Source organism: Peromyscus californicus, unplaced genomic scaffold, assembly GCF_007827085.1.
Source record: "Peromyscus californicus insignis strain IS unplaced genomic scaffold, ASM782708v3 Scaffold_2__1_contigs__length_46816999, whole genome shotgun sequence".
Lineage (NCBI taxonomy): Eukaryota > Metazoa > Chordata > Mammalia > Rodentia > Cricetidae > Peromyscus > Peromyscus californicus.
This window is the reverse complement of record NW_026294540.1, coordinates 24893105-24916648: the sequence shown is the minus strand read 5'-3', so window position 1 is coordinate 24916648 and position 23544 is coordinate 24893105. Positions and strand designations below refer to the sequence as shown.

The following is a 23544-nucleotide window of genomic DNA, read 5'->3' as shown; positions in this document are numbered from 1 at the left end:
CAGCACCGGAAGAGGCAGCTACTCTGGTGCTTGCCATGTCCCTAGAGAGGCCCAGGCCCTCAGTGTCTTTGTTCAGGAGGAGGCCAAGGAGCACGCAGGATACCTTTCTCCAGATACAGCCGACTAGGAGAGAGTAGTGCGGTTAGACCTTAGATCCTTCTCTGCCTCCCTGGTTGGTGTCAACGCCGCCGACATCCCTTCTCCCTGTCTGTAGTCAGAGCCCTTCCCCCCTTCTTTCCTGGGGGGGGGGGGGGGGGTCAGAGCCTAGGTCCCTTCTCCCTGCCTCTTTACCTGGGGTCGTAGCCTAAACCACTCCTCCTCACTTCTCTGCCTGTAGACCTAACCTAGATCCCTCCTTTTCCAACTGCCTACCCATAGTCAGGGCCTAGATCCTTCCCTGCCGACCCCTCTGCCCGATTAGAGCTAGATCTCCCCCTCTCTGCCTCCACCAAAGCCCAAGCAGAAAGCAGTTTGGCTGCTTCCTGTCACAGACCAAGAAAGAGGCCTTCCTCACCCACACTGCTGTCTCCTCCCCTGTGGTGTGGCCACACAGGCCCTACCTCCTGCAGTCTCCAATCCTGAGTCCCTGCAGGAGGATGGGGAAGCTCTGGCCAGGCCACCCATGGGCTCCTACAGGCCTCCAGAGCCCCCTGCCGTAGCTGCAGAGGATGCTGCCAGCCTCGGCCCTGAGAAGAATCCGCTGCCTCCATGGGGCTAAGTAAGTGGAAAGCCCCTTCCCCACCTGTCCTGGGTCCCTGGTTTAAAGAGGCTGGGGTTGGAGGTGGAGGGGACTAAAGAACAGGCCCGTCTTGGGGATGGCCGTGGGGCAGAACTGAAACTCTCTATTCAGGTCTACCGGCTGTGGGGGAAGCAGGCCATTTCTGAGCCTTTGGACTATCTGGTACCTGGCCTCTCAACTGCTTACTCTTTGCCCCTGGTGTCCTGGAATGAGGAGGGAGGAACTTCATGCCTGCCACTGTGACACCTAGACCAGCCTCCCTTGCCCCAGAGCCCCACACCTGTTCTCTCCCTAGGGTCCTCTCCTCTCCTGCCCCAGCCTGGCTCTGCTAGAAAAAGCCAGGGGACAGTCTCTTTAGGAGTTCTACCCGGCTGGCCCTGGGCCAGCTCTCGGCCCTGTCTGCTACCTGATGTATCTACCTCTCTTGACATGGAGGGCTCTTTTTGAGATAGGATCTCATATATCCCAAGCTAACCTCAAATTGGCCAGGTAGCCCAGAATGACCTCAACCTCCTGATCCTCCTGCCTCCGCCTCCCAAGTCCTGGGATTACAGGCATGCATCACCACCTCCACTGTTACATGGTGCTGGAGATGGAACCCGGGGCTTTCTGATTGCGAAGTAAGCACTCTACCAACTGAGCCACATGCCCAGTCCATCTCAAAATGCTTTGTGGAGACCCAAGCTGGTAGCTCTTCCTCCTCCCTCCTCGGCTCCTGTCGGGATGCAGGATGCAGGCTGAGGCCTGAGGGGCTGGACAGGTCAGAGGCTCCTTTATGCCTTCCATCAGCAAAGGTCTTTTGAAGCCCAGGGCCAGCCACCACACCACTGTATGCGCCCACATCCTGAGCCCAAGTGAAGCCTTAGCCGATCTAAACAGAGACATAGGCCAAGCATAGTGGAACACACCTGTCATCCCAGCATTGGAGAGGTAGAGGCAGAAGGATGGGGAACTCCGGGTCAGGCTGGGGATGGAGCTCAGTCAGTAGAGTGTTTGCCTGGCTTTGCATGAATCCTTGGGTTCCATCTCCAGCACGGATAAACTGAGCTTGAAGGCACTTGCCTGTAATCCCAGCACTCATGTGGTAGAAGTGGGATCAGGAGTTCAAGGTCATCCTCTCCTACATAGTGAGTTCAAAGCCAGCCTGTGCTATATGAGACCCTCTCTCAATAGAGAGTGAAGGTGGTGTGGGGGGGCGGGTCATACAGACTACTACGGAGAGGTACCTCAGCAGTGCTGAGGGTGCTGGGCAGGCTCAGCCCCCTCCTGAGAGTGTGTTTGCAGGGGCTGTAGTGCTGCTGCTGTGTAGCAGTGAGAGCGAGCGAGGCTTCGAGGAAGTCGTGACCTGGTAGGGGATATGCCGAGAGAGCGAGCGAGCAGAGCTTGTGAGCAAGCCATGGTCAAGTGCTCTGCGGCTGCTGAGAGGATGTCTGTGATGAATGAGTGGGTGGAGGAGGAGTCGGGAGTTTCCTTCTAGATGAACTTAAGAGCTGTCTCTCCCGGGGTGGGATGTAGCGGCTCCTGAGCCCACACCCACAGGGAGAGCGGGCACGCAGAGACCCTGCTTCCTGCAGCGTGACACTGGGGAGTGATGGGCAGACCCCTGTGACACTCCTGTGACCTAGGCGTGGGACAGGAAGCAAGTCACTGATAGGGTAGGACTGGGAGTCTTCCTGAAAAGATAGGATCCCTGCTGCCTCTTCATACTTTGGGGTCCTTTCCATGGCGTCTTCTGTGAGGTTTAAAGACCCTAGGTGGGGTGTGCTGGGGCCCTGCATTCCGAGCCTCCTCCCACTGCCCCAGTCTCCCAGCAGTGCAAGGCCCCTCCCCTCTTGGAGTCTGCCTTGGACTGTTGCCAGGAGAGTTGGGACAGTAGGCATGACGTCATGACGCCTGCCCTGCACCCAGCCTCTCCTCCTCTGCTCTCTGAGTCCCCCAGGGACACCTCATCAGGCCCCTTTCCTGAGAACATCCCCACCCTCTTACAACTGAATTCTGACATTTTGTGCCTCCCCGACTGAGCCTCTCCCTGCAGGCAGGCCAGGCACCCAGACAATGTGAAACAAGCTGGGATCTTTTTAAAGGAACAGTGTCCCACCAGCTAGTGTACAGATCTCCTCCTTGTCCCGTTCTCAGTTCCAGACTAACGTTGGGGGAAGGGAGTGAACAGTCTCACCCACCTCTCCTCTCCTGCATTGGTCCCCAGCACAGCCCAGCTCCTCCAGGCCCCATGTGACTCATAAGCAGAGCCAGCTGCATGGTCTGCCTATCCTCTGCTCAGGTGTGCATTCTGGCCCAGGCATATCTTGGCACACAGAACCCTATTATGGTCAGCTCTCCAGATCCCCACAGGCTCACAGGAGAGTCCCAGTCCCACCAAGATGCTTGGACCAGGAGAAGCCAGGCACCTAGTTTACTGGCAAAGACACCCTCTCTTTCCCCTGTCTGCCTCTCAGCCCCGATCCCAGCCTCCCTGGTTGTCTTCTTAGGCTAAGATGGACTGCTAGCTTTGATGACTCTGGGCTGGTTTCCTGAGGGAGGGTGGGTTCATAGATTTAATGGTAGGTGGTGGTAAGAACTGAGCTGATCCCTGGGCATTCTTGTGAAGGCTTTGGGAAGCTTCAGCATCCTGCATCCTCGCTGGCAGAATCCTGTCTCTGCATCCTGAGCCCAGTACCTACCTTTTACCTTAATGAGACAGAACAGCCTGTGCTCATGGGTGAGAACTTGGGCAAGTTGCCTTCACAACTCATCTCCCTTTGAGGATTCGGTTTGGTTTGGTTTTTATTTTCCTTTTTGTTTTGAGCTGGTATTTTCCCAGTGCCCTGACTGGCCTGCAGGCTGGTCTTGGATGCCCATAGATCCACCTGCTTCTGCCTCCCACATGCTAAAGCAGGAAGGGGCTGACATTCAGGTCTCCCAGCTCTAAAGGATCATAGACCCCTGCCCTGCTGGAGCAGAGTGGAGGAGAAAGCCCACAGGTCCATTAGCTTCACGGCCTGGGGTCTGCTCCATGCTCTCCATGTTCCCGGCCTCTGTTCCTCCATCCATCTGGCTGGTGACCAAGAACAAGTCACCTTCCTTCTGAGCCATCTTCTTTGCATGATAAGAGACAGGGGCTAGGATTAAAAGCTGCTCTCACCTCTAAGGCTAGCAGGTGAGCCAGATCCTCCAGCCCATCTAGGCGGAACTGAAATAGATGGCTGGACAGGCTGTGCACTGCAAGGCTGTAGAGGGAGCCGGGCATGGTGACACCTTTAATCCCAGTGCTAAGGAGGAAGAAGCAAGCAGGTCTCTGTGAGTTCAAGGCACTCTTCATCTACATAGAAAGTCTTAGGACAGCCAGGGCTAAGAGAGACCCTGTCTCCAAAAACCAAAAAAGGAAAAAGCTGTACAGGATGAAGCAGCTAGATGACTCAGCTGGTAAAGAGGTTTGTCCCACAAGCCTGAGGAGCTGAGTTCAAGCCCCAGAACTTACGTAAGAGTCCAAGGAAAGAACTGACTCCTCAGAGTCCTCCTATGGCCTCTGCATATACACTGAGGCTCATACCCACGCACACGCTTAAAATATTTGGGGCAAGTAGGGTCTTACCATGTAATGCTGGCTGTCCTGGGACAGGCTGTGTAGACCAGACTGACTTCAAACTCAGAGATCCATCTGCCTCTGCCTCCAAGTAGTGAGATCAGAGGTGTGCACAACTGTGCCCAGCCGTTAGTAATAATTAAAAAAAAAACAGATGTAGGGGTCTAATTCTATCCCTTGTCTCCCAGTCTAAGCTCTGGATCGCAATATAGGCTACTTGTGTTCACAGGTACAGCTTTTTCAAATTGTGGTTTTCTTATTTTCTTTTACTTTTTAAATTTCCTGAAACTAACTAATTAAATTGGAGAAAGGTCTGGAACTCATCATGCACCCCAGGCTAGCCTCAGACTCACATTTTTTTCCTTTATCTTTTTCAGTGTTTATTTTATTTTATGTGTATGAGTGTTTTGCTCACATATATGTGTGTTCCTGGTACCCACAAAAGCCGGGAGAGGATGTCAGATCCCCTGGAACTGGTGTTACAGATGGTTGTGAGCCTCCATCTGAGTGCTAGCAATCGGACCCAGGTCCTCTGGAAGAGAAGTGCTCTTAACTGCTGAGCCATCTCTCTAGCCCCTCCTCTTACTTTCAAGACAGTATTTCATGTTCCATGCTGGCCTGGAACTCACTCTAGAGTATGTAACCAACTGTGACCTTGAACTCCTAATCTACTGCTGTGTCTTGAGTGCTGGGATAACAGATAAGTACCAATAGCTCAATATATAATTCTTTGTGTGTGTGTGTGTGTGTGTGTGTGTGTTGCAGCTGGAGTTCCCGCCTCAGCCTCCCAGCTGCTGAAGTTACAGGCCTACCTGTGCCTCCACACCTTGCTACCCTTCTCTAGTTTTTTTTTCCTTCTTTTTCATTTGTTTAATTTTTTTTTTTTGAGACAGGACTTTATGTGTGCTAGGCAAGCTCTCCACCAACAGAAGTACATTCCCCAGCCCCTAATTTATTTTAATTTTAAAAAGCAAAATCCAAAGAGAAATACCTATATATGGCGACTAGAGAGATGGCCCCAGGGTCAAGAATACTTGCTGCTTTTGCAGAGCAAAAGTATATTATATTCCAGCAGGTATCTGGTGTCCTCCCCTGGTCTCCTCAGGCGCAGCACACACATGATGAACATACAGATAAACAGGCACACCCCTGGGTAAAAAGTGTTTTAAAATTAAAAAAATTAGAGCTGGGCAGAGAGTGGGTGTGGCTCTCCTCAGCTCCGCCCCTCTCTACCCAGGTGTTGTGAGTGTAGCGCCTCCCTTTCACACCAGTACTATGAGAAGGATGGACAGCTCTTCTGCAAGAAGGACTACTGGGCCCGCTATGGCGAGTCTTGCCACGGGTGCTCCGAACACATCACCAAAGGGCTGGTCATGGTGAGCCACCTTCCCCTACCTGCCTGCCTCTTGAGAAGCGCGTGCAATCTCTCCCTGCCATCATCCCCTGTGCGTTCTGAGCCCATGTTCAGACTCTGTCCAGACTACCCTGCTTCTCCCTTGAAAGGAGAATGGTGGTAAGTTCGGGGACTGCAGGCACCACTAAGCTGTGCTGTGTCCCCTTCCCCCCCCCACACACACACGTACAGGTGGCCGGGGAGCTGAAGTACCACCCCGAGTGCTTCATCTGCCTCACTTGTGGAACCTTCATCGGCGATGGGGACACCTACACACTGGTGGAGCACTCTAAGCTGTACTGGTGAGTACCGGGGGCTTCTTCGAGGCTAGGAGCCCACACCTGTCCCCAAGGCTGTCCATACTCAAGCTTTTATTTCCACGTGGTAAAATAGGAGAGGGCAGGGACTATAGCTCCCTGCTACCATGTAGAAATGGCAAAAATTGCAGCACCTGGCACCTAATGAAAGAGGATTGTAGTTCTAGGCCAGTCTGGGCAACTTAGTGAGACCCAGTCTCAAAAAGTAAAAAGAGAGCTGGGGGTATAGCTGAGTGGTAGAGCACCTGCCTAGAATCCCCCAGTGAGGGGCTGGGGTGTGGCTCAGTGGTAGAGCACCTGTCTAGAATCCCCCAGTGAGGGACTGGGGTGTGGCTCAGTGGTAGAGCTCCTGCCTAGAAACACCCAGTGAGGGCTTCAGTATTATATGTAAGGCTCTAGATCAGTTCTCAGTACTACAAAAAAGAAAAAGAAAATGATAGAAACCAGAGTGCCCCAACACCAGCTCCCTTCCCTCTGCCTCTGCAGTATGGTTCTGGCTCTAGCCACAGAGCTGGCACAGACCCTACCAGCATCAGATACCATCACCAGCAGGTCTGTTCCTGCTCCAGACACCAGCTGCACACTCAGGCACCCCCAGGGCCCTCACATACTTAAAGCAACTGACTTCCAATCCAGTGACCCCAAGTTTGATAATTTGCTGAGTGACTCACAGAACTCCAGATGGTGCTGTGCTTTGGATCACAGTTGCATTGTGAAGGACACAGCTCAGAAGCCTCCCAGTGAGGAGGCCTCCCATCTCTCCCCACCTCATCTTATGTTTACTAACCAGGATGCCACACTGAGTTCCGGCATTTCATTGAGGTTTCCTTATAAGTCATCTGGCCACATGATTAAACTCTGTCTCTAGCCTGCTCCTGGGGAAGCAGGCTGGCTAGAAGCCCCAACCCTTCACTCATGGTCGGCCTTTGTGGGACCAGCCCTGATCTGACTCATCTCATTTGCATAGACTCAAGCATTCTCCAAGGGGCTCATAAATAACAAAGATCCCCCTGTTCCAAGGACTTCGAGTCTTTCTCCCCAGAGCCAGGGACAGAAACACAGACAAATTCTCTGTTATGAAACACCAACAAGGCTGGATTTGAGAACAACAGGACCTGATCCCAAATGGTTTTTTAATGACTTCCTCCCAAATGAGATGTATCCCCAAGGGCCTCGCCTTATCTTAGCCATCTGACAACATCACAGAACAGACAGCTGGAATGGGGCCAGCTAGATGGCTCAGTGTGTAAAGGTGCTTGCTGCCAAGCCTAATGACCTGAGTCCTATCCCCAGGACCCACATGATGAAAGGAGAGAGCTGATTCCTGCAAAGTGTCCTTTAGCACCCCCCGTACACACACACACACACACACACACACACACACACACACACACACACACACACACACACACAGAGTTTGGCACACATATACTTGAGCAAACACACACCTAAATATATGTAATTTTGAAAAAATAAATTTTTTTAACCATAATAACTGAGACCCAGAGCTGGGAGGGCTGAGACAACTGGGCATGCCCAGTCTTGCACTGAGTCCTACCACTTTGCTGGGGGAGAGGGTGTGGGGAGAGGGGGAAGCCTGATGCAGAGAGACTTGACTGACTTCTCCCTGATACTCTTTTCTTCCCCCCCTCTTCGAATCTGCTCTGCCGACGACCTTCATAGCGGCCACTGCTACTACCAGACTGTGGTAACTCCAGTCATCGAACAGATCCTGCCTGACTCGCCCGGCTCCCACCTGCCCCACACAGTCACTCTAGTGTCCATCCCAGCCTCCGCTCATGGCAAACGAGGCCTGTCTGTCTCCATCGACCCCCCTCATGGCCCACCAGGCTGTGGCACGGAGCACTCGCACACCGTCCGAGTCCAAGGGTGAGTGAGTGGGCGTCCACACTGGCTGGGGCTCTGTTGTAGCAACCTGGTCATATTAGTTAGCTTTTTGTTGCGATAACAAAATGCCCGACACACATAACCTAAGTGGGGAAGGATTGATCTTAGCTCACCATGCCAGAGGGTTCAGTCCACGGTCATTGAGTGTGTTTATTCTGGCCCAGAACGCCCAGGAACTGGAAGCGTGAAGAACTGAGATCAGTCCCCCGGAACCCACTTTACAAAAACCAGGGGCTGTCAGATGGCTCGTCAGGTAGAGGTGCTTGCTGTCAAGCCTGACATCGTGAGTTCTGTTCCCAGCTCCCCATGGAGGAAGGAAAGAACCAGCTCCTGCAAGCTGTCCTCTGACTTACATACACACTAAAGAAACAAATAGAAAAAAGAATTTTAAGTCAAACAAGTGGCTGTACTTACACCCTGGAGGTAGGGAGTTGTCTTCTGGCATCTGTGAGCAACTCATTGGATCACACACACACACACACACACACACACACACACACACACACACACACACACGACATGAGAGAAGGGGGACTAATTGCAAAACCTCAGGGGATCAGCGGAAGTAGGAGGGAAGAGGTGATGGAGGTGAGTGTGACCAAAATACATTATATAATATATGAACGTGTCACCATGAAGCCCGCCGTTAAGCATAGTTAATATATGCTAATAAAAAGGGAAAACTGAGGCCGGGCGGTGGTGGCCCACGCCTTTAATCCCAGCACTCGGGAGGCAGAGCCAGGCGGATCTCTGTGAGTTCGAGGCCAGCCTGGTCTGCAGAGCAAGTTCCAGGACAGGCAGCAAAACTACACAGAGAAACCCTGTCTCGAAAAAAAAAAAAAAAGGTAAACTGGGGCTGGAGAGGTAGCCCGGCGGTTAAGAGGACTGGCTCCTCTTGCAGAGAACCAGGGTTCGGTTCCCAGCACCCACCTGGGGGCTCACAACCATCTGTAGCTGCATCTCCAGAGGATCCGACGACACCCTTGTGGCTTCCAGGTGGTGCATAGACACATATGCAGGCAAAACACACATGTGAAGTCTTTTCAGTTTTGTTAAAGGTGACAACCAGAAAGTCAGTGTGCTGCGATTTTCACCCAAGGTGGAATCGTTTCCCTCCCCACCATATCTGCTCTCCCTCCCCACCATATCTGCTCGTCTTGGCTTTCGGTTTTCTCTTGGGACTAAAGGGCACCGGTGGGAGGGGAACCAGTCTAACCACTGGTTTATCCCCAGGGTGGACCCTGGCTGCATGAGCCCAGATGTGAAGAATTCCATCCACGTTGGAGACCGCATCTTGGAAATCAACGGCACGCCCATCCGGAATGTGCCGCTGGACGAGGTAGGACCACAGGGATCCAAGGCCGGGGCAGATGGAGTGATGGAGGGAGAGCCTTCACACCTAAGCCCTCCCGCCCCCTCAGAAGACTCACCTGCACGCTCACCTGTCCCCAGATCGACCTGCTGATCCAGGAGACCAGCCGCCTGCTCCAGCTGACCCTTGAGCACGACCCCCATGACTTACTGGGCCACGGGCCAGGGTCGGAGCCCAGCCCCCTGCCCTCCCCAGTGCACGTTCCCAGCGGCCAGGCAGGCAGCTCTGCCCGCCAGAAACCTGTCTTGTAAGTCAACCTTTACTTCTGCAGACATTATTCTGGTGCTCTTTCATCCCTTCAGCTCCACCAGCATTGTGGTACAGGAATTCTAAAAGATGTGAGGATAGGAAAGAGGGAACAGTGGACAGCGCCCCCAGCTGGAAGTTAGACACTGTCCCCAGCACACCCACATCTTCTGTTTTTCCACTCTAATTTTTTTTGCATTGATTAATTCATTTACTTTGTGGGGGGAGGGGGCACAGAGATGGGGAGTGAGAATGCCGCAGCACCCATGTGGAAGTCAGAGGACATCTTGCAGGAATCAGTCAGGGCTCCTGCCCTGGGTCCAGGGGATCGAACTCAGGTTGTCAAGCTTGGTGTGGCAAGTGCCTTTACCCACTGAGCCATCTTGCAGGCCTTCTCTCTAATTCTAAAGTGTTTAAAAGGGAAGACGGTTTTGGGCACACTTTTCTATAGGCACATTAACAGGGAGGAATCAGTGAGGAGCAAGCGTCGTAGATAAAACATACTTTGGGCTGGGCAGTGGTAGCCAACACCTTTAATCCCAGCACTCAGGAGGCAGAGGCAGGAGGATTTCTGAGTTCCAGGACAGCCAGGGCTACACAGAGGAAATCCTGTCTCAAAAAAAAAAAAAAAAAAAATTTAAGGCTGGGCTGTAAGCAGAGTGTTCAACTAGCACAAAGCCATGGGTTTTATCCCCAGCACCACATGAGCCCAGCATGGCGGCACATCCCGTAATCCCAGCACTCAGGAGGTAAAAGCAGAGAAGCAGGAAGATCAGAAGTTCAAGGTCACCCTTGGCTTCCTAGTGAGTTGGAGGCCAGCCTGGACTACATGAGACCCTATTTATTAAAAATAAATAAGCGCCGAGCAGTGGTGGTGCACGCCTTTAATCCCAGCACTTGGGAGGCAGAGCCAGGTGGATCTCTGTAAATTCGAGGCCAGCCTGGACTACAGAGTGAGTTCCAGGAAAGGCTCAAAGCTACACAGAGAAATTCTGTCTCAAAAAACTAAAAATAATAATAATAATAAAATAAAAAATAAATAAGCAAAAAAGAACCATATTTTATCACTTTGATGTGCCAACTCTTGAATTTTTAAAAAATAGTTGCATTAGCCGGGCGGTGGTGGCGCACGCCTTTAATCCCAGCACTCGGGAGGCAGAGCCAGGCGGATCTCTGTGAGTTCGAGGCCAGCCTGGACTACCAAGTGAGTTCCAGGAGAGGCGCAAAGCTACACAGAGAAACCCTGTCTCGAAAAACCAAAAAAAAAAAAAAAAAAAAAAAAAAAAAAAAAATAGTTGCATTAATATAAATAGAACTCATACAAATTCCATTCCTATCACTGGCTTGGTCGCAATGTACATACTGTGCCATCATTATAAATACTTGGCCCATTGGTCTTACCTATCAGCTTCTTGTGCATTTTGCTATTCTTTCTGGGACTCTAATGAGATGGTGCTGGTAGATGGTTCCATAGGTAGGAGTGCTTGGCAGGTAAGCACGAGGACCTCAGTTCAGATCCCAGCAGCACCGTGTAAAAAACCACACACCTGTAACCCCACACCTGTCTCAGAAGTACGGTGGAAGGCTGGAGAGACAGATCAGCAGTTAAGAGCTAAGAGTGTGCTAGGTAGTAGTGGTGCACGCCTTTAATCCCAGCACTCAGGGCAAAGGCAGAGGCAGGTGGACCTCTGAGTTCCAGGCCAGCCTGGTCTACAGAGTGAGACCCTGTCTTGGGGGTGAGGGGAGCTTAAGAATGTATACATTATTGCAAAGGACCAGAGTTTGGTTCCCAGCACCCACTTTGGGTGGCACACCTCTACCAGTTCCAAGGGGTCTGATGTCTTTTTGTGGCCTCCACAAGCATGGTGCTCACATGCACAAACCTACACATAGATAAAAACGCGCCGGGCGGTGGTGGCGCACGCCTTTAATCCCAGCACTCGGGAGGCAGAGCCAGGCGGATCTCTGTGAGTTCGAGGCCAGCCTGGACTACTAAGTGAGTTCCAGGAAAGGCACAAAGCTACACAGAGAAACCCTGTCTCGAAAAACCAAAAAAAAAAAAAAAAAAAAAAACGCATACAGATAATTAAAAATAATAAATCTTAAAAATAGGTAAAGAGTGATTAAGGAAAATACCTGATATCAACATATGACCTCCACATGTTCATGCACAAATATACGTGCACACTCACATGAATGCATACATACAGCACACACACAAAAATACCATGAGAAACTACAACGTACTACAATGGTTTCTAGCTTTTACTTTCTCTCTTTCTCTCTAGTTTGTTTGCTTGTTGGATGATTTTTAGTTTGTTTATGTGTTTTGTTTCATACATAGCCCAGACTGGCTTTGAACTTGTGATCTTCCTGCCTCTGCCTCTTAAGTACTGAGAATTGCAAGTATGTTTGACCATAGCCAGCTGATTTCTTGTTTTCTTCGTTTTTTTTGTTTGTTTGTTTGTTGTTTTGTTTTTAATTAGTGCTTTAATAATGAAGGCTCACTCGAAGCTTTGGAGTAAGTAGGACGCAGACTAGCATCTTAACTTCAAGGAGCAGCTCGTGATTGGCTTGGGATAATGGGGGCTTTGGGGGTGACAGGGCATCAGCTGTGCCAGGGGGCTTTGGACCTTTTTCATTGCCTAGAGGTCTCCTCTGAAGGGTTGTCACCACACAATGGCGTGTTTCACAAAGATTACTATGGCCCAAGGTAAGGACGGAATTTGATGTGGGATGTTCAAGTCAGGGTTGGTTAATAGTCTCCTGCAGTGATCCAGGCAGCAGGTGCCATGAGTCCTCTATCCTCGAACCTGAAGAGGCAGGAGGAAGGACGGAGAAAAGGAATCAGAGGCAGCCTGTTACTTGCCTCATGCTGGGTCCTCTCCAGGACTCTTGGAGAAGCCTTTTGAGGGGCTGCCTTCTGGAATGATAGCCCTCATTCTAAGAGGTTGTACTGCCAAAGGCATGTACCCCCTCACCTCTGTTTGTCCAGACCTGTGTACATACAGTACAATGGGCATATCAGGCAGGGTACCTAAGCCTGGGCCACCAAGCAGAGGAGGCCATCAGCACCATCTAACAGGCAGACAGCTTTGTGGCTACCCCAAGACACTGGGCTGTCCTACCTACTCCCAGGATGGGGGTGAGCATCGACTGGTTTATATGGTGCTTTTTGCAAGGAGTCAGGGGCAATGTCTCAGCTGGGTGCCACCTCCCCATGGCACTGGGCCCCCATGTGCCTTTCCCAGGAGGAGCTGCAGTATTGACACGTCCCCGGGTGCCAGCTCACCAGCCTCCCAGCGCAAGGACCTGGGTCGCTCCGAATCCCTCCGAGTGGTCTGCCGACCACACCGCATCTTCCGGCCATCTGACCTCATCCATGGGGAGGTGTTGGGCAAGGGCTGTTTCGGCCAGGCCATCAAGGTATGCAAATGGGAGGGGCAGGCTGGGTGACGCCTCTGACCACCTCTTCCCTCACACTGCCCCCTGGGAATCCAACATGGGACATCTAGATTCTATGCTCTCTGCCCAGTGTTACCCTCTCCTATTCCTGGATTTCCCTGAGCTGATAAGAGGAAAGAGATTTTACATGGGTAGACTCAGAACTTTGTGGTTTGGTTTTAGAGACAAAGTCTCATGTAACTCAAGCTGGCCTTGAACTCACTAAGTAGCTGGGGATGGCCTTGAACTCCTAATATTCTGTCTTCCCCAAGTACCGGGGTCACTCGTGCACTAGCATGCCTAGTTTTACTTTCATATCAGAACAAGGTCTCTCTAAGTTTCCCAGGCTAGCCTCAAACTCACTAGATAGCCCAGGCTGGCCTTGGACATGAGATCCTCCTGCCTCAGCTTCCCAAGTGGCTAGGGTTACAGGCATCTGTCACTATGTCCCACATGGTCCTGAGTTTTGTGCCTCCATGTCCCCACCGTAGGTGACACACCGAGAAACAGGCGAGGTGATGGTGATGAAGGAGCTCATCCGCTTTGACGAGGAGACCCAGAGGACATTCCTCAAGGAGGTTAGTGGAGAGGGACGGTTGTGTGCCTCACATGTCCACTCTCAGCCCCAATGAGAAGGGGTTGAAAGAAGTGAGAAGGTTCAGGCCCCACTGGGAACAGGGCAGCTTGAGCAAAGACATAGCTCCGTGAGCTGTGGGTGTAGCTCAGTTGGTAGAGGGCTTGCCTCGAAAGCATGAGGCCCTGGGTTCAATCCCCAGCACCACATCTACCAGGCATGGTTGTACACGTCTATAATCCCAGCACTTGGGAGATGAAGGCAAGAAGATCAGAGGTCAGCGTACTCCTCAGCTCCATAGAGAGTTCCCAGTCAGCCTGGGCTATGTGAGCCGTTGACTCGGACAGTGTCCGAGGTCAGAACAGCTGTGTGCTGGCGGTGTGGGTGGGTAGAGGCTTGCCCACCATGCACGAAGCCCTGGGTTCTAATGCAAAAGCTGACCTTGGTGGTACCTGCCTGTTATCCCAGCACATGGGAGGGAGATGGTGGTGTGAGGATCAGGAGTCCAGGGACCTCCATGGCTACATAGCTAGTTCAAGACCAGTTTGAGCTATGAGTGACACTTAGAAAACAGAAGGCAGCTGGCGAGTGGGAGCACGTCTTTAATCCCAGCTCCTGGGAGGCAGAGGCAGGCGGAGCTCTGTTCAGCCTGCCTGGTCTACAGAGCTAGTTTCAGGACAGCCAAGGCTATACAGAGAAACCCTGTCCCGAAAAACCAAAAGAAAAAAAAAGAAGAAGAAGAAGACAACACAGTGGCTTGCTGGGTGAGAGGAGCCTGGGTGCCCTGCTGGAGGGGAAGGTCCAGGCCCAGACTGTGTGTACCCCTCCAGGTGAAGGTCATGCGGTGCCTAGAGCACCCGAACGTGCTCAAGTTCATCGGTGTGCTGTACAAGGACAAGCGGCTGAACTTCATCACAGAGTACATTAAGGGTGGCACCCTGCGGGGCATCATCAAGAGCATGGTGAGCAGGGCTGGCGGCTGGGGATGGTGACTCGGGTGCTAGAGTGCTAGCCTGGCCTGTGTGAGGCCCCAGGTTCAGTCCCCAGTACTGCATAAACCCGGTGTAGTGGCGCACTCCTTTAATCCCAGCACTAGGGAGGCAGGCAGTGGATCCCAATGAGTTCAAGGCCATCCTGGTCTACATGACAAGTTCCATGCCAGCCAAGACTACGTAGTGAGACCCTTTCTATATACACACACACCAAAACCAAAAAGGGAGGTTGAGGAGGAAGAGGTCAGGATGCCACTATCCCCTTGCATGGCCATGACCCCCAATAACGTAAGAACTCTCCACTTAGCTCTCCCTCTGAAAAGGTACATCCCTTCCTACTAGTGCCGTGCTCGAGACTGAGCCTTTAGTACAAGATCCAAACCACGGCAGAACCAGAGCCCCATTCTCCCCCTGACTGGTGCTGAGGGTTCAGGCGGCTTGTTGGACCTTCAGCTCTGACTCTGAACATTGGTTCAGCCTGGTTTTAAAACTTGAAATAGCCGGGCGGTGGTGGCGCACGCCTTTAATCCCAGCACTCGGGAGGCAGAGCCAGGCAGATCTATGTGAGTTCGAGGCCAGCCTGGGCTACCAAGTGAGTTCCAGGAAAGGCGCAAAGCTACACAGAGAAACCCTGTCTCGAAAAACCAAAAAAAAAAAAAAACTTGAAATAGGGGCTGGGGAGACCTGAGTTCAACCCCAAAGACCCTCTTAAAAGCCTAGCATGATGGTATACACTGTTATCCCATCACTAGAGGGAGGGTCTCTGTGGACCACTAGCCGGCTGGCCTACCCAGATCCATGAGCTCTTCATTCAGTTAGACAGTCTCTCAAAAAGCTAAGGTAGAAGGCCAGCAGGATGACCTAGAGAGTAAAGGTGCCTGCTGCCAAGCCTGATGGGCTGAGTTCAATCTCCAGGACCCACCTGTGGAAGGAGAGAGCCAACTCCTGAACATTATACACACCCCTACATCTGTGTACACACGTAAATAAGCATATTAGATAAAAATGTTTAGTTGTAGAAGGAAATTAAGGAAGAAACCTGACATCTACCTCCTGCCCTCCACATGTGCACACACACACACAAAACACAGATAGCATACCACACACAAAAAAGAAAGCAAAAATAAATAAATTATATTTTAAAAAGAATATTCAGGAAGTTAAATAGGGTACTACACTGTTTCCTGTAACAGATTCATGGGCCGTGGTTTATACTGTCTGTCCTGGAGGTGCATAAACACCCAGCAGGCACCTGAGAGTGATAGCCACATGGTTACTGCTCAGAATAGCTAGTTTGGGAACTTCAGGAGACCATGCATCAACCCTTCATGTGTGAAATCAGTTCTGTTGAGAAAAGATGCCTTTGGGGCCTATAACCCTAGTCCCAAGGCTTGAAGCAGGAAAATCAAAGGTCAAGGCCAGCCTGGGCTACATACCTGTCTCAAAAAACTGAACAAGGGCCTGTGCGACAGCTCAGCAGGGAAAGGTGCCTGCCCCCAGCCTGCTGATGTGAGTTTGATCCCCGGGACCCAAATGGTGGAAGGAGAGAAGGCTCCCCCGAGCTGTCCTCTGACGGACAAGCAAAGAAAAGGATGCCTTGGAGCTGTGCACACACGCTCTCTCTTAGAAGATAATTGTTAGCCGGCAGCTGTGGGTACAGGAACACCTTGGGAGCCTTCAGACTCTACCACACGTGTTCCTGTGACTCACTCAGCTGTCCCCACTCCTGTGGCCCCCTGGGTTCCATCCCAGCCATTCTTCCCTGTCCGCAGGACAGCCAGTACCCGTGGAGTCAGAGGGTCAGCTTTGCCAAGGACATTGCATCAGGGATGGTAAGTGACCAGCCACTCTGCCCTGAGGAGTGTGGACAGAACCCATGGGGAAGCTTTAAAGTGACTGCGTGATGTAGGTGACCACCTGTGAAGGCACAGGGGACAGCTCAGCAGTAGAGCAGGGGCCTGGAGTCCATCAGCTGATGAGACTTGGTGGGAGGCAAGGAGCTTCCAGAGGGTCAGGGTTGAGCTGGGGAGTCTGTGGCCAAGCATCTGCTGACGGCCATGTTCTGCTCCCTCAGGCCTACCTCCATTCGATGAACATCATCCACCGAGACCTCAACTCCCACAACTGTCTGGTCCGTGAGGTGAGCAGTGGGGGCTGGGCAGCAGGGTGAGCTAGAGAAAGAAGGGCTTCATGGAGCTCGAGGTCGGGTGAGCAGCACAAGAGCAAGAGCCCGCAGGCCCTGGGTTACAGTCCTGGCTCGGCCATTTATAACATGGCGCCTGCCCACAGACCTTCCAGCAGCTCAGGGCTTCAACAGATCGGTGGAATCTGATTGAAGTGTAAAGCCCCGGCTTTCACTGCAGCCTTGACAGAGCCTCCTCTAGTAGAGGTAGCACAGGGTACCCAGGCAGCACCGACAGCTGCAGGTCAGTGTGTGTGGGCAGGCTTCGGGGAGAGGAGGCTTGGCAGGGGCGTTTCAGTCGGAGCAAAGGATAGAAGCAGTCAGCCGAGGGTCATGTGTTCAGTGCTGCTGTCTAAGGAATTCCCCAGATATTATACAGAAAGTAGAGGCCTAGGCCAAACTGGGGAGCAGATGCCTAGAGTCCTGTTCCCATAATAAAGTACCACGGTCAGCATCTGAACTGAAAGGCTAAGGTGGGAGGGTCAAGTCCTGTGTCAGCTACAGAGCCACATTGGGGCTAGCCTGGACAACTTAGCAAGACCCTGCCTCAAATTTAAAAATGGGAAAAAAAAAGTCTTGGAAGCACAGGTGAGTAAAACATACACTTAGAGTCCCCCAGTGAGGGGCTGGAGGTGTGGCTCAGTGGTAGAGCACCTGCCTAGAGTCCCCCAGTGAGGGGCTGGGGTGTGACTCAGTGGTAGAGCCCCTGCCTAGAATCCCCCAGTGAGGGGCAGCTGGCATGACTCAGCAATGGAGCCCTTACCTAGCATATACAAGGACCTGGGTTCAATTCCCAATACCACACACACATAAAAAAAAGACAGTGTTGCCCAAGGCCTTCCAACCAGTCAATACAGAGTTATGATCCAATCAAAACCAAGATTTTAGAGTCCCTGATTCTGGTGTTTTAGGTTCCTGGAATCCTCTAGGCCCTGTCAGCCTGCCCAGGACCCTGCCCAGAGGATAGTAGGAATTGCTGGGGCTATCCCAGCAAGATAGAAAACTCCTGGTTGTGGGACATTCTAAGGGTCAGCCTCAAACCCTGGGCATTGGTGCCATGAAAGTGAGCTGGAAAGTCCTCCATGGGTCCTGCTTGGTCTTGGTGTCTAGGTCGTTGGTGGCCTGGTGCCATTTACAGCCTCAGGGTCAGCTACTCCATTTGAACAGTAGGAAACAGTCTGGAAAGGGAGAGAAGTCAGGGCACAGAGGACCAGGCCTACCCCAAAGGGAAAGACCCTCAGCTAGCCATCTAGTGACACCAGACAGTCACCTGAAGAAAGCTTCAAGGACCGCATGTGGGTAAGGTACTGAACACACATTCCACACCCATTTGATGTGGCCTTAGGGGAATAGTGCCTGCTGGGGCTGCATCACCTCTGGTAAGAAGCCAGGTGATAGGTTGGTCAAGGGGTTTTGATTTTCTTAGTTCTAGAGATGGAATCTAGGACGTTGAGCATGCTAGGCAAGTAGTCTACCACCAAGTCACGCCATCAGCCCCTGACTGGGGGATTCTAAGCAAGGACTCTACCACTGAGCCACACCCCAGCCCCTCACTGGGGGATTCTAGGCAGGTGCTCTACCACTGAGCCACACCCCAGCTCCTCCCTGGGGGGTTCTAGGCAGGTGCTCTACCTCTGAACCACACCCCAGCCCCTCACTGGGGGATTCTAGGCAGGTGCTCTACACTGAGCCACACCCCAGCCCCTCACTGGGGGATTCTAGGCAGGTGCTCTACTGCTGAGTCACACCCCAGCCCCTCACTGGGGGATTCTAGGCATTTGCTCTACCACTGAGCCACACCCCAGCCCCTCACTGGGGGATTCTAGGCAGGTGCTCTACCACTGAGCCACACCCCAGCCCCTCACTGGGGGATTCTAGGCAGGTACTTTACCTCTGAACCACACCTCCCACTTCTCACTGGAAACTAGAAATTTCAGGCAGCTGTTTGCATTGGGACAGAGGGAGGTCCCCTGGGTGTCTGGGATGTATTGTCTGTGTCATATGTGGGATGATAGGAGATGCAGACAGGGTGAGGACCAGGTCTTACGAAATTTCCAGAACAAGAACGTGGTGGTGGCCGACTTTGGGCTGGCTCGGCTCATGGTCGATGAGAAGACTCAGTCTGAAGACTTGCGCAGCCTCAAGAAGCCGGACCGCAAGAAGCGGTACACAGTGGTGGGCAACCCCTACTGGATGGCACCAGAGATGATCAATGGTGAGTGTTGGCTCTAGGGCTCCCAGGAGGAGGGGAGCAGCCACCCCCCACCCTGGCCTCTCCTCCCCTTGGCTTCCCCTGGGTCCCCAATTCACTTGTGTTCCTTTCCTCCGACTGGACTGGGGCCAACTTCTCCCTTGGGGCTTTCTGGACCTGTGACTACCTCCCTCTGCCTCATCTTTACGTTGCTGCCCACTTTAGTGTTGGGTGGGTGTTTGGGTTGGTTTTCACAGTGCGTGGCTCAAAATTGTCAGGTGACCCATCTAGTAGACCGTTTTTCTTTATTTTATTTTATTATTTTTGAGGCAAGGTCTCACTCTGCAGCCCTGACTGGCCTGGGATTCATGCACTATCACACCTGGCCTTTTTTTTTAGACCAGGTCTCCTTTAACACAGGTTAGCCTTGAACTCACTCTGTAGCCAAGGATGACCTTGCACTCCTAATCTTCCTGCCTCTTTCTCCGGTGTTGGGATTATAGGAATGAGCCACCACGCTCAGTTTATGGGGTGCTGGGTGGAATCCAGTGATTCATATGTGCTGGGTAAGCACTCTGCCCAAAGTGCGGGATTATAGGTAAGCACCGCCTGCTTGTCTGGCTTTCCTCTTGTTTGATGTTGTTTTGGGTGTTGTTGGTTTTTGTTTTGTTTTATTTTTGAGCTAGGCCCTCTCTGTTATGTAGTCCTGGCTGACCTAGAACTCACTCTATAGACCAGGCTGGCCTCGAACTCACAGAGATCTGCCTGCCTCTGCCTCCCAAGTACTGGGATTAAAGCTGTTCACCACCATCCCCTCCAGGCTTTGTCTTTTTTTTTTTTTTTCAAGTGTTTATGGGGCTGGGGGTGGGGCTCAGTTGATAGAGGGCTTGTCTAGCGTGCAAGAAGTCCTGGGTTCCATTCCCAGCACCGCATAAGCCAGGTGTGGTGGCATATATCTATAATCCTAGCACTTGAGTGATGGGAGCAGAAAGAGTGCTCTGAGTTCAAGGCCATTTTGGGCTACGTAGTGAGTTTCAGCCTAGCCTGCACTAGAGTGAGGCCCTATCTCGAAACACCAAGAAAACTGGCATATGCTGGTGAACATCTTCTGTCCCAGCACTTGGGAGGCGAAGCAGGTGGATCTCTATAAGTTTTTAAGGCCAGTCTTTCTGATCAAGGGGAGTTCCAGTCCAGCTAGAGCTAAAGAGTGAAACCCTGTCTAAAAATAAAACAAGTGCTGGGCGGTGGTGGCGCACGCCTTTAATCCTAGCACTTGGGAGGCAAAGCCAGGCGGATCTCTGTGAGTTCAAGGCCAGCCTGGTCTACAGATCAAGTTCCAGGACAGCTAAGGAAGGCTACACAAAGAAACCCTGTCTCGAAAAACAAAATAAAATAAAAAATAAAAACAAAACAAACAAGCTGTGGTGGCTCAGTGGTAAAGAACACTGGTTGCTCTGCAGAGGACCCAGGTTCAGTTCCCAGCACATACATGGAGGATCCTAGCCCTCTGTTTCCAGGGAATCCCATGACTTCTGACCTCCACAGGCACCGGGCACACGTGTGGTACACATGCACACGTGTAGACAAAACATTCATATACATAAAAATAAATCTGAAAAATTTAAAAGAGAAAAGAAAACGGGTATTTGTGATATCATTTAGGCCCCAGGCAGAACCAGGAGTGTCTCATCCCATGACACTACCGTCCACACGTCCTCAAAACTTCTTTTCCTGATTTTTTTTGCAATGCCGCCGATGCTGAGCCCCCACTCTCCGCCTGCACCCCACTCCACTCCAAGACCCTTTCCCAATGAAATTCCATCCGTGTGTACCAGAGATTGAAGACGTCTTTATGATGTGACCAGAGTCACGCAGCAGGTGTTCGTTCACCAGGCAGGGTTGAACCGCTTCTCCCTCTGAGGTCCCAGCATTCTGTCAGACCCAGTGGAACTGGGGGGCCCTTGATTTTCTCTTGGTTTGGGTTTGATTTTTGTTGTTTTAAGGTAGGGTCTCATATAGCTCAGGCTGGCCTCGTGCACCGCCATGCCCTGCTTATGCCTCGCTAGGGATGGAACCCAGGGCTCATTCATGCTACTCAAGCAGTCTGCCAACTGAGTCACAGCCCTGGTGCCTTGGTGCTCTTAGAACTCAGTAGAATGTGATTTTCCTGCCTGTCTGTTACCATTCCTTGTCCTACATCTCCTCCTGACACTTGGTCTCTGTTCAGGCCGTAGCTATGACGAGAAGGTGGACGTGTTTTCCTTTGGAATCGTCCTATGTGAGGTAGGTCACCTGAGCAGCCATGGCGTCCAGACCCAGTGGCTCCTCTCCACTCTCCAATCCTCTCAAGTTCCAGCCTGGATGTCCACAGGGGCCTCCAGCCTGGGGAACATGGATCCCCAAAGCCAGAGCACAGCATCAATGGGGTGCGGTGCTTAGTCACTGGCCATTCCTACTGAACTGTCCTTAGAGCATTTGGTGGGCTCCCAAAACCCCCAGACTCAGGGGCCTCCCACTAACCAGGGGCTTTGTGCTGGACAGATTATTGGGCGTGTGAATGCAGACCCTGATTATCTGCCCCGAACTATGGACTTTGGCCTCAATGTGCGGGGTTTCTTGGACCGCTACTGTCCACCAAATTGTCCCCCAAGTTTCTTCCCCATCACTGTGCGCTGCTGTGACCTGGATCCTGAGAAAAGGTGAGTGTGGGGAGGGGGACGGGGGATACTCAGCCTGAAGCAGCCTTGGGGTGGGATGGGTCTTGAGGAGAGCCAGACTCGCCATCCACTGGTTCCCACCTGTCACCCACCCCAGGCCCTCTTTTGTAAAGCTGGAACAATGGCTGGAAACGCTTCGCATGCACTTGGCTGGTCACCTGCCACTGGGCCCACAGCTGGAACAACTGGAGCGGGGCTTCTGGGAGACCTACCGGCGGGGCGAGAGCTCCCTGCCTGCCCACCCCGAGGTCCCCGACTGAGCCCAATTGACCCTGGCATCCTCATCCCCACCTCTGGAGAATACACCCTCACCAGATTCTTCAGCAGGAGGTGGCCTAGGCATGGAGCCCTCATCAGGGCAGTGGTGCCCAGACCCCTACCCCTGACCCAGGCCCTGATTTGCCTTCTCCCCTCATGCGGGGTGCCCCTAGCCTCTCTCTGCCTCTGGCCCCCAAGTCACCAGGCTGCACACACACACACACGTGGTCGGTCACATTGCCCTGCCTTACCTCCCATTCTGTGGGGCCGCCCCCTCACTTGTCTTTGCATGAGCTGGAGGGTCAGGGAAGCTGGACCCATTCCATGCATCGCCTGCAACCTCCGCACACCGCACCTGCCGGCAGCTCTTCCCCAGCGAGGCTGGGCTAGAAGGCAGCTTTAGAGGGGAGCCCCTGTGATAGCTGGGCATGGAGAGTATTTACCAAGGGAGAGGCTATGTTCCCAGGATCCCCAGGGGGAATCTAGGTAGCAGCAGGTATTGACAATGATCTAAACCCCAAAGCAGAGAAAGGTCTGGTCCCACATGCCCACTGGCCAGGCAGTGGCCCTTGCTCTTGCTTGGGGTTCATCTCATTTCTTGATCAAAGCCACTTTAGTGAGAAGCAGGTACCAGTCCTCAGGATGAGCAGGGATCCCTCGAAAAAGAAGGGCAGATGATGCCTGGGATCTGGCTGACAGGGAGGGCCCAGCCCACACAGCAGAGGCCGGGCAGAGGGCATGAGGCAGCCATCCACCAGCACCGCAACACCGCCCCCCAGTTCATCTCAGCACCCTTCTGGGGCCTCTGCCCACTGGCTGGAGCAGCCCCGCTCCCTCCTTGGGTGCCTCTGCCCTCTGAGTTCTTTCTGTGTGATCTATTTTTTAAGAAGAGTTGGTATTATTTTTTCATAACGGCTGTAGCAGCCGCTGCTGGGAATTTAGGGGGATTGTTTTGTTTTTTGTTTTGTTATGTTTTAGGTGGGTGGGGGTGGGAGGGCCATTGCCTCACTTTGCCTCAGTTTATCATCTAGGACGAATTAAAACTGTGAAGCTTTCTCAGTGCACTTTGAACATGGAAGAGAATCTGAGCAGACTCCAGTGGAACCAAGACGGAAGGAGGCAAAACAGACTTGCCTCTGCCCAGTGACCGTGATAGGAACGAATCCAAACTCAGAACAATAAAATCGATTCTGTGCTCCCCATGCGGGGCTTGCATCCTCATGTGTGTCTGGGGCTCTGAGGGAGCAATCAAGAAAAGACGAGGATAAGAAGCCTAATGTGGGGTGGAGAGACAGCTCCCCAGTTAAAAGCACATACTGCTCTCACAATCTACGGGAGTTCAGTCCCTACCTAGGACCCACATCAGTTGGCTCACAGGCTTCATGGAGTCTGCCTCCCCCTTCAGGTCTCTGCGGGCACTGCACTTGTGAGCACATACACACAGACAAAAATAAATCTTGGGGGCTGGGTCGATGTTTTGGCAATTAAGAGTAGTTACTGCCCTTGCAGAGGACCCAGGTTTAATTCCCAGCACCCATGTGGTGTCTCACAACCATCTGTAACTTCAGTTCTGGGTCATTCAACATCCTCTTCTAGTCTCTGCAGGTACCACCCATGCATACATATAG

At 52.3% G+C, this 23544-nt stretch overlaps 1 protein-coding gene and 1 non-coding gene across 5 annotated transcripts in view; both read left to right on the top strand.

Moving 5' to 3' along the window:
* The window catches only part of Limk1 (LIM domain kinase 1), a 31254-nt gene extending 8136 nt beyond the window's left edge, over nt 1-23118 (top strand). Inside the window, exons 1-15 of one of the 4 annotated variants that reach the window (XM_052753953.1) lie at nt 543-718; nt 5560-5698; nt 5908-6017; nt 7716-7922; nt 9174-9279; nt 9393-9559; nt 12810-12984; nt 13494-13580; nt 14407-14538; nt 16341-16400; nt 16643-16708; nt 18809-18965; nt 21169-21224; nt 21483-21640; nt 21756-22926. In XM_052753953.1, coding sequence (XP_052609913.1) covers nt 669-718; nt 5560-5698; nt 5908-6017; nt 7716-7922; nt 9174-9279; nt 9393-9559; nt 12810-12984; nt 13494-13580; nt 14407-14538; nt 16341-16400; nt 16643-16708; nt 18809-18965; nt 21169-21224; nt 21483-21640; nt 21756-21918 — 1833 coding nt within the window. In that variant the 5' untranslated portion in view covers nt 543-668 and the 3' untranslated portion in view covers nt 21919-22926. Of the gene's footprint in view, nt 1-542; nt 719-5559; nt 5699-5907; nt 6018-7715; nt 7923-9173; nt 9280-9392; nt 9560-12809; nt 12985-13493; nt 13581-14406; nt 14539-16340; nt 16401-16642; nt 16709-18808; nt 18966-19444; nt 19540-21168; nt 21225-21482; nt 21641-21755; nt 22927-22947 lie in introns of those variants that run through there. The other 3 variants (XR_008221808.1, XM_052753954.1, XM_052753952.1) reach the window with 3 other exon arrangements.
* Nucleotides 13713-13786, top strand: Trnas-cga (transfer RNA serine (anticodon CGA)). The gene has a single exon. It is a non-coding gene; the product is annotated as a tRNA-Ser (tRNA).
* Nucleotides 23119-23544: the final 426 nt, after the last annotated feature.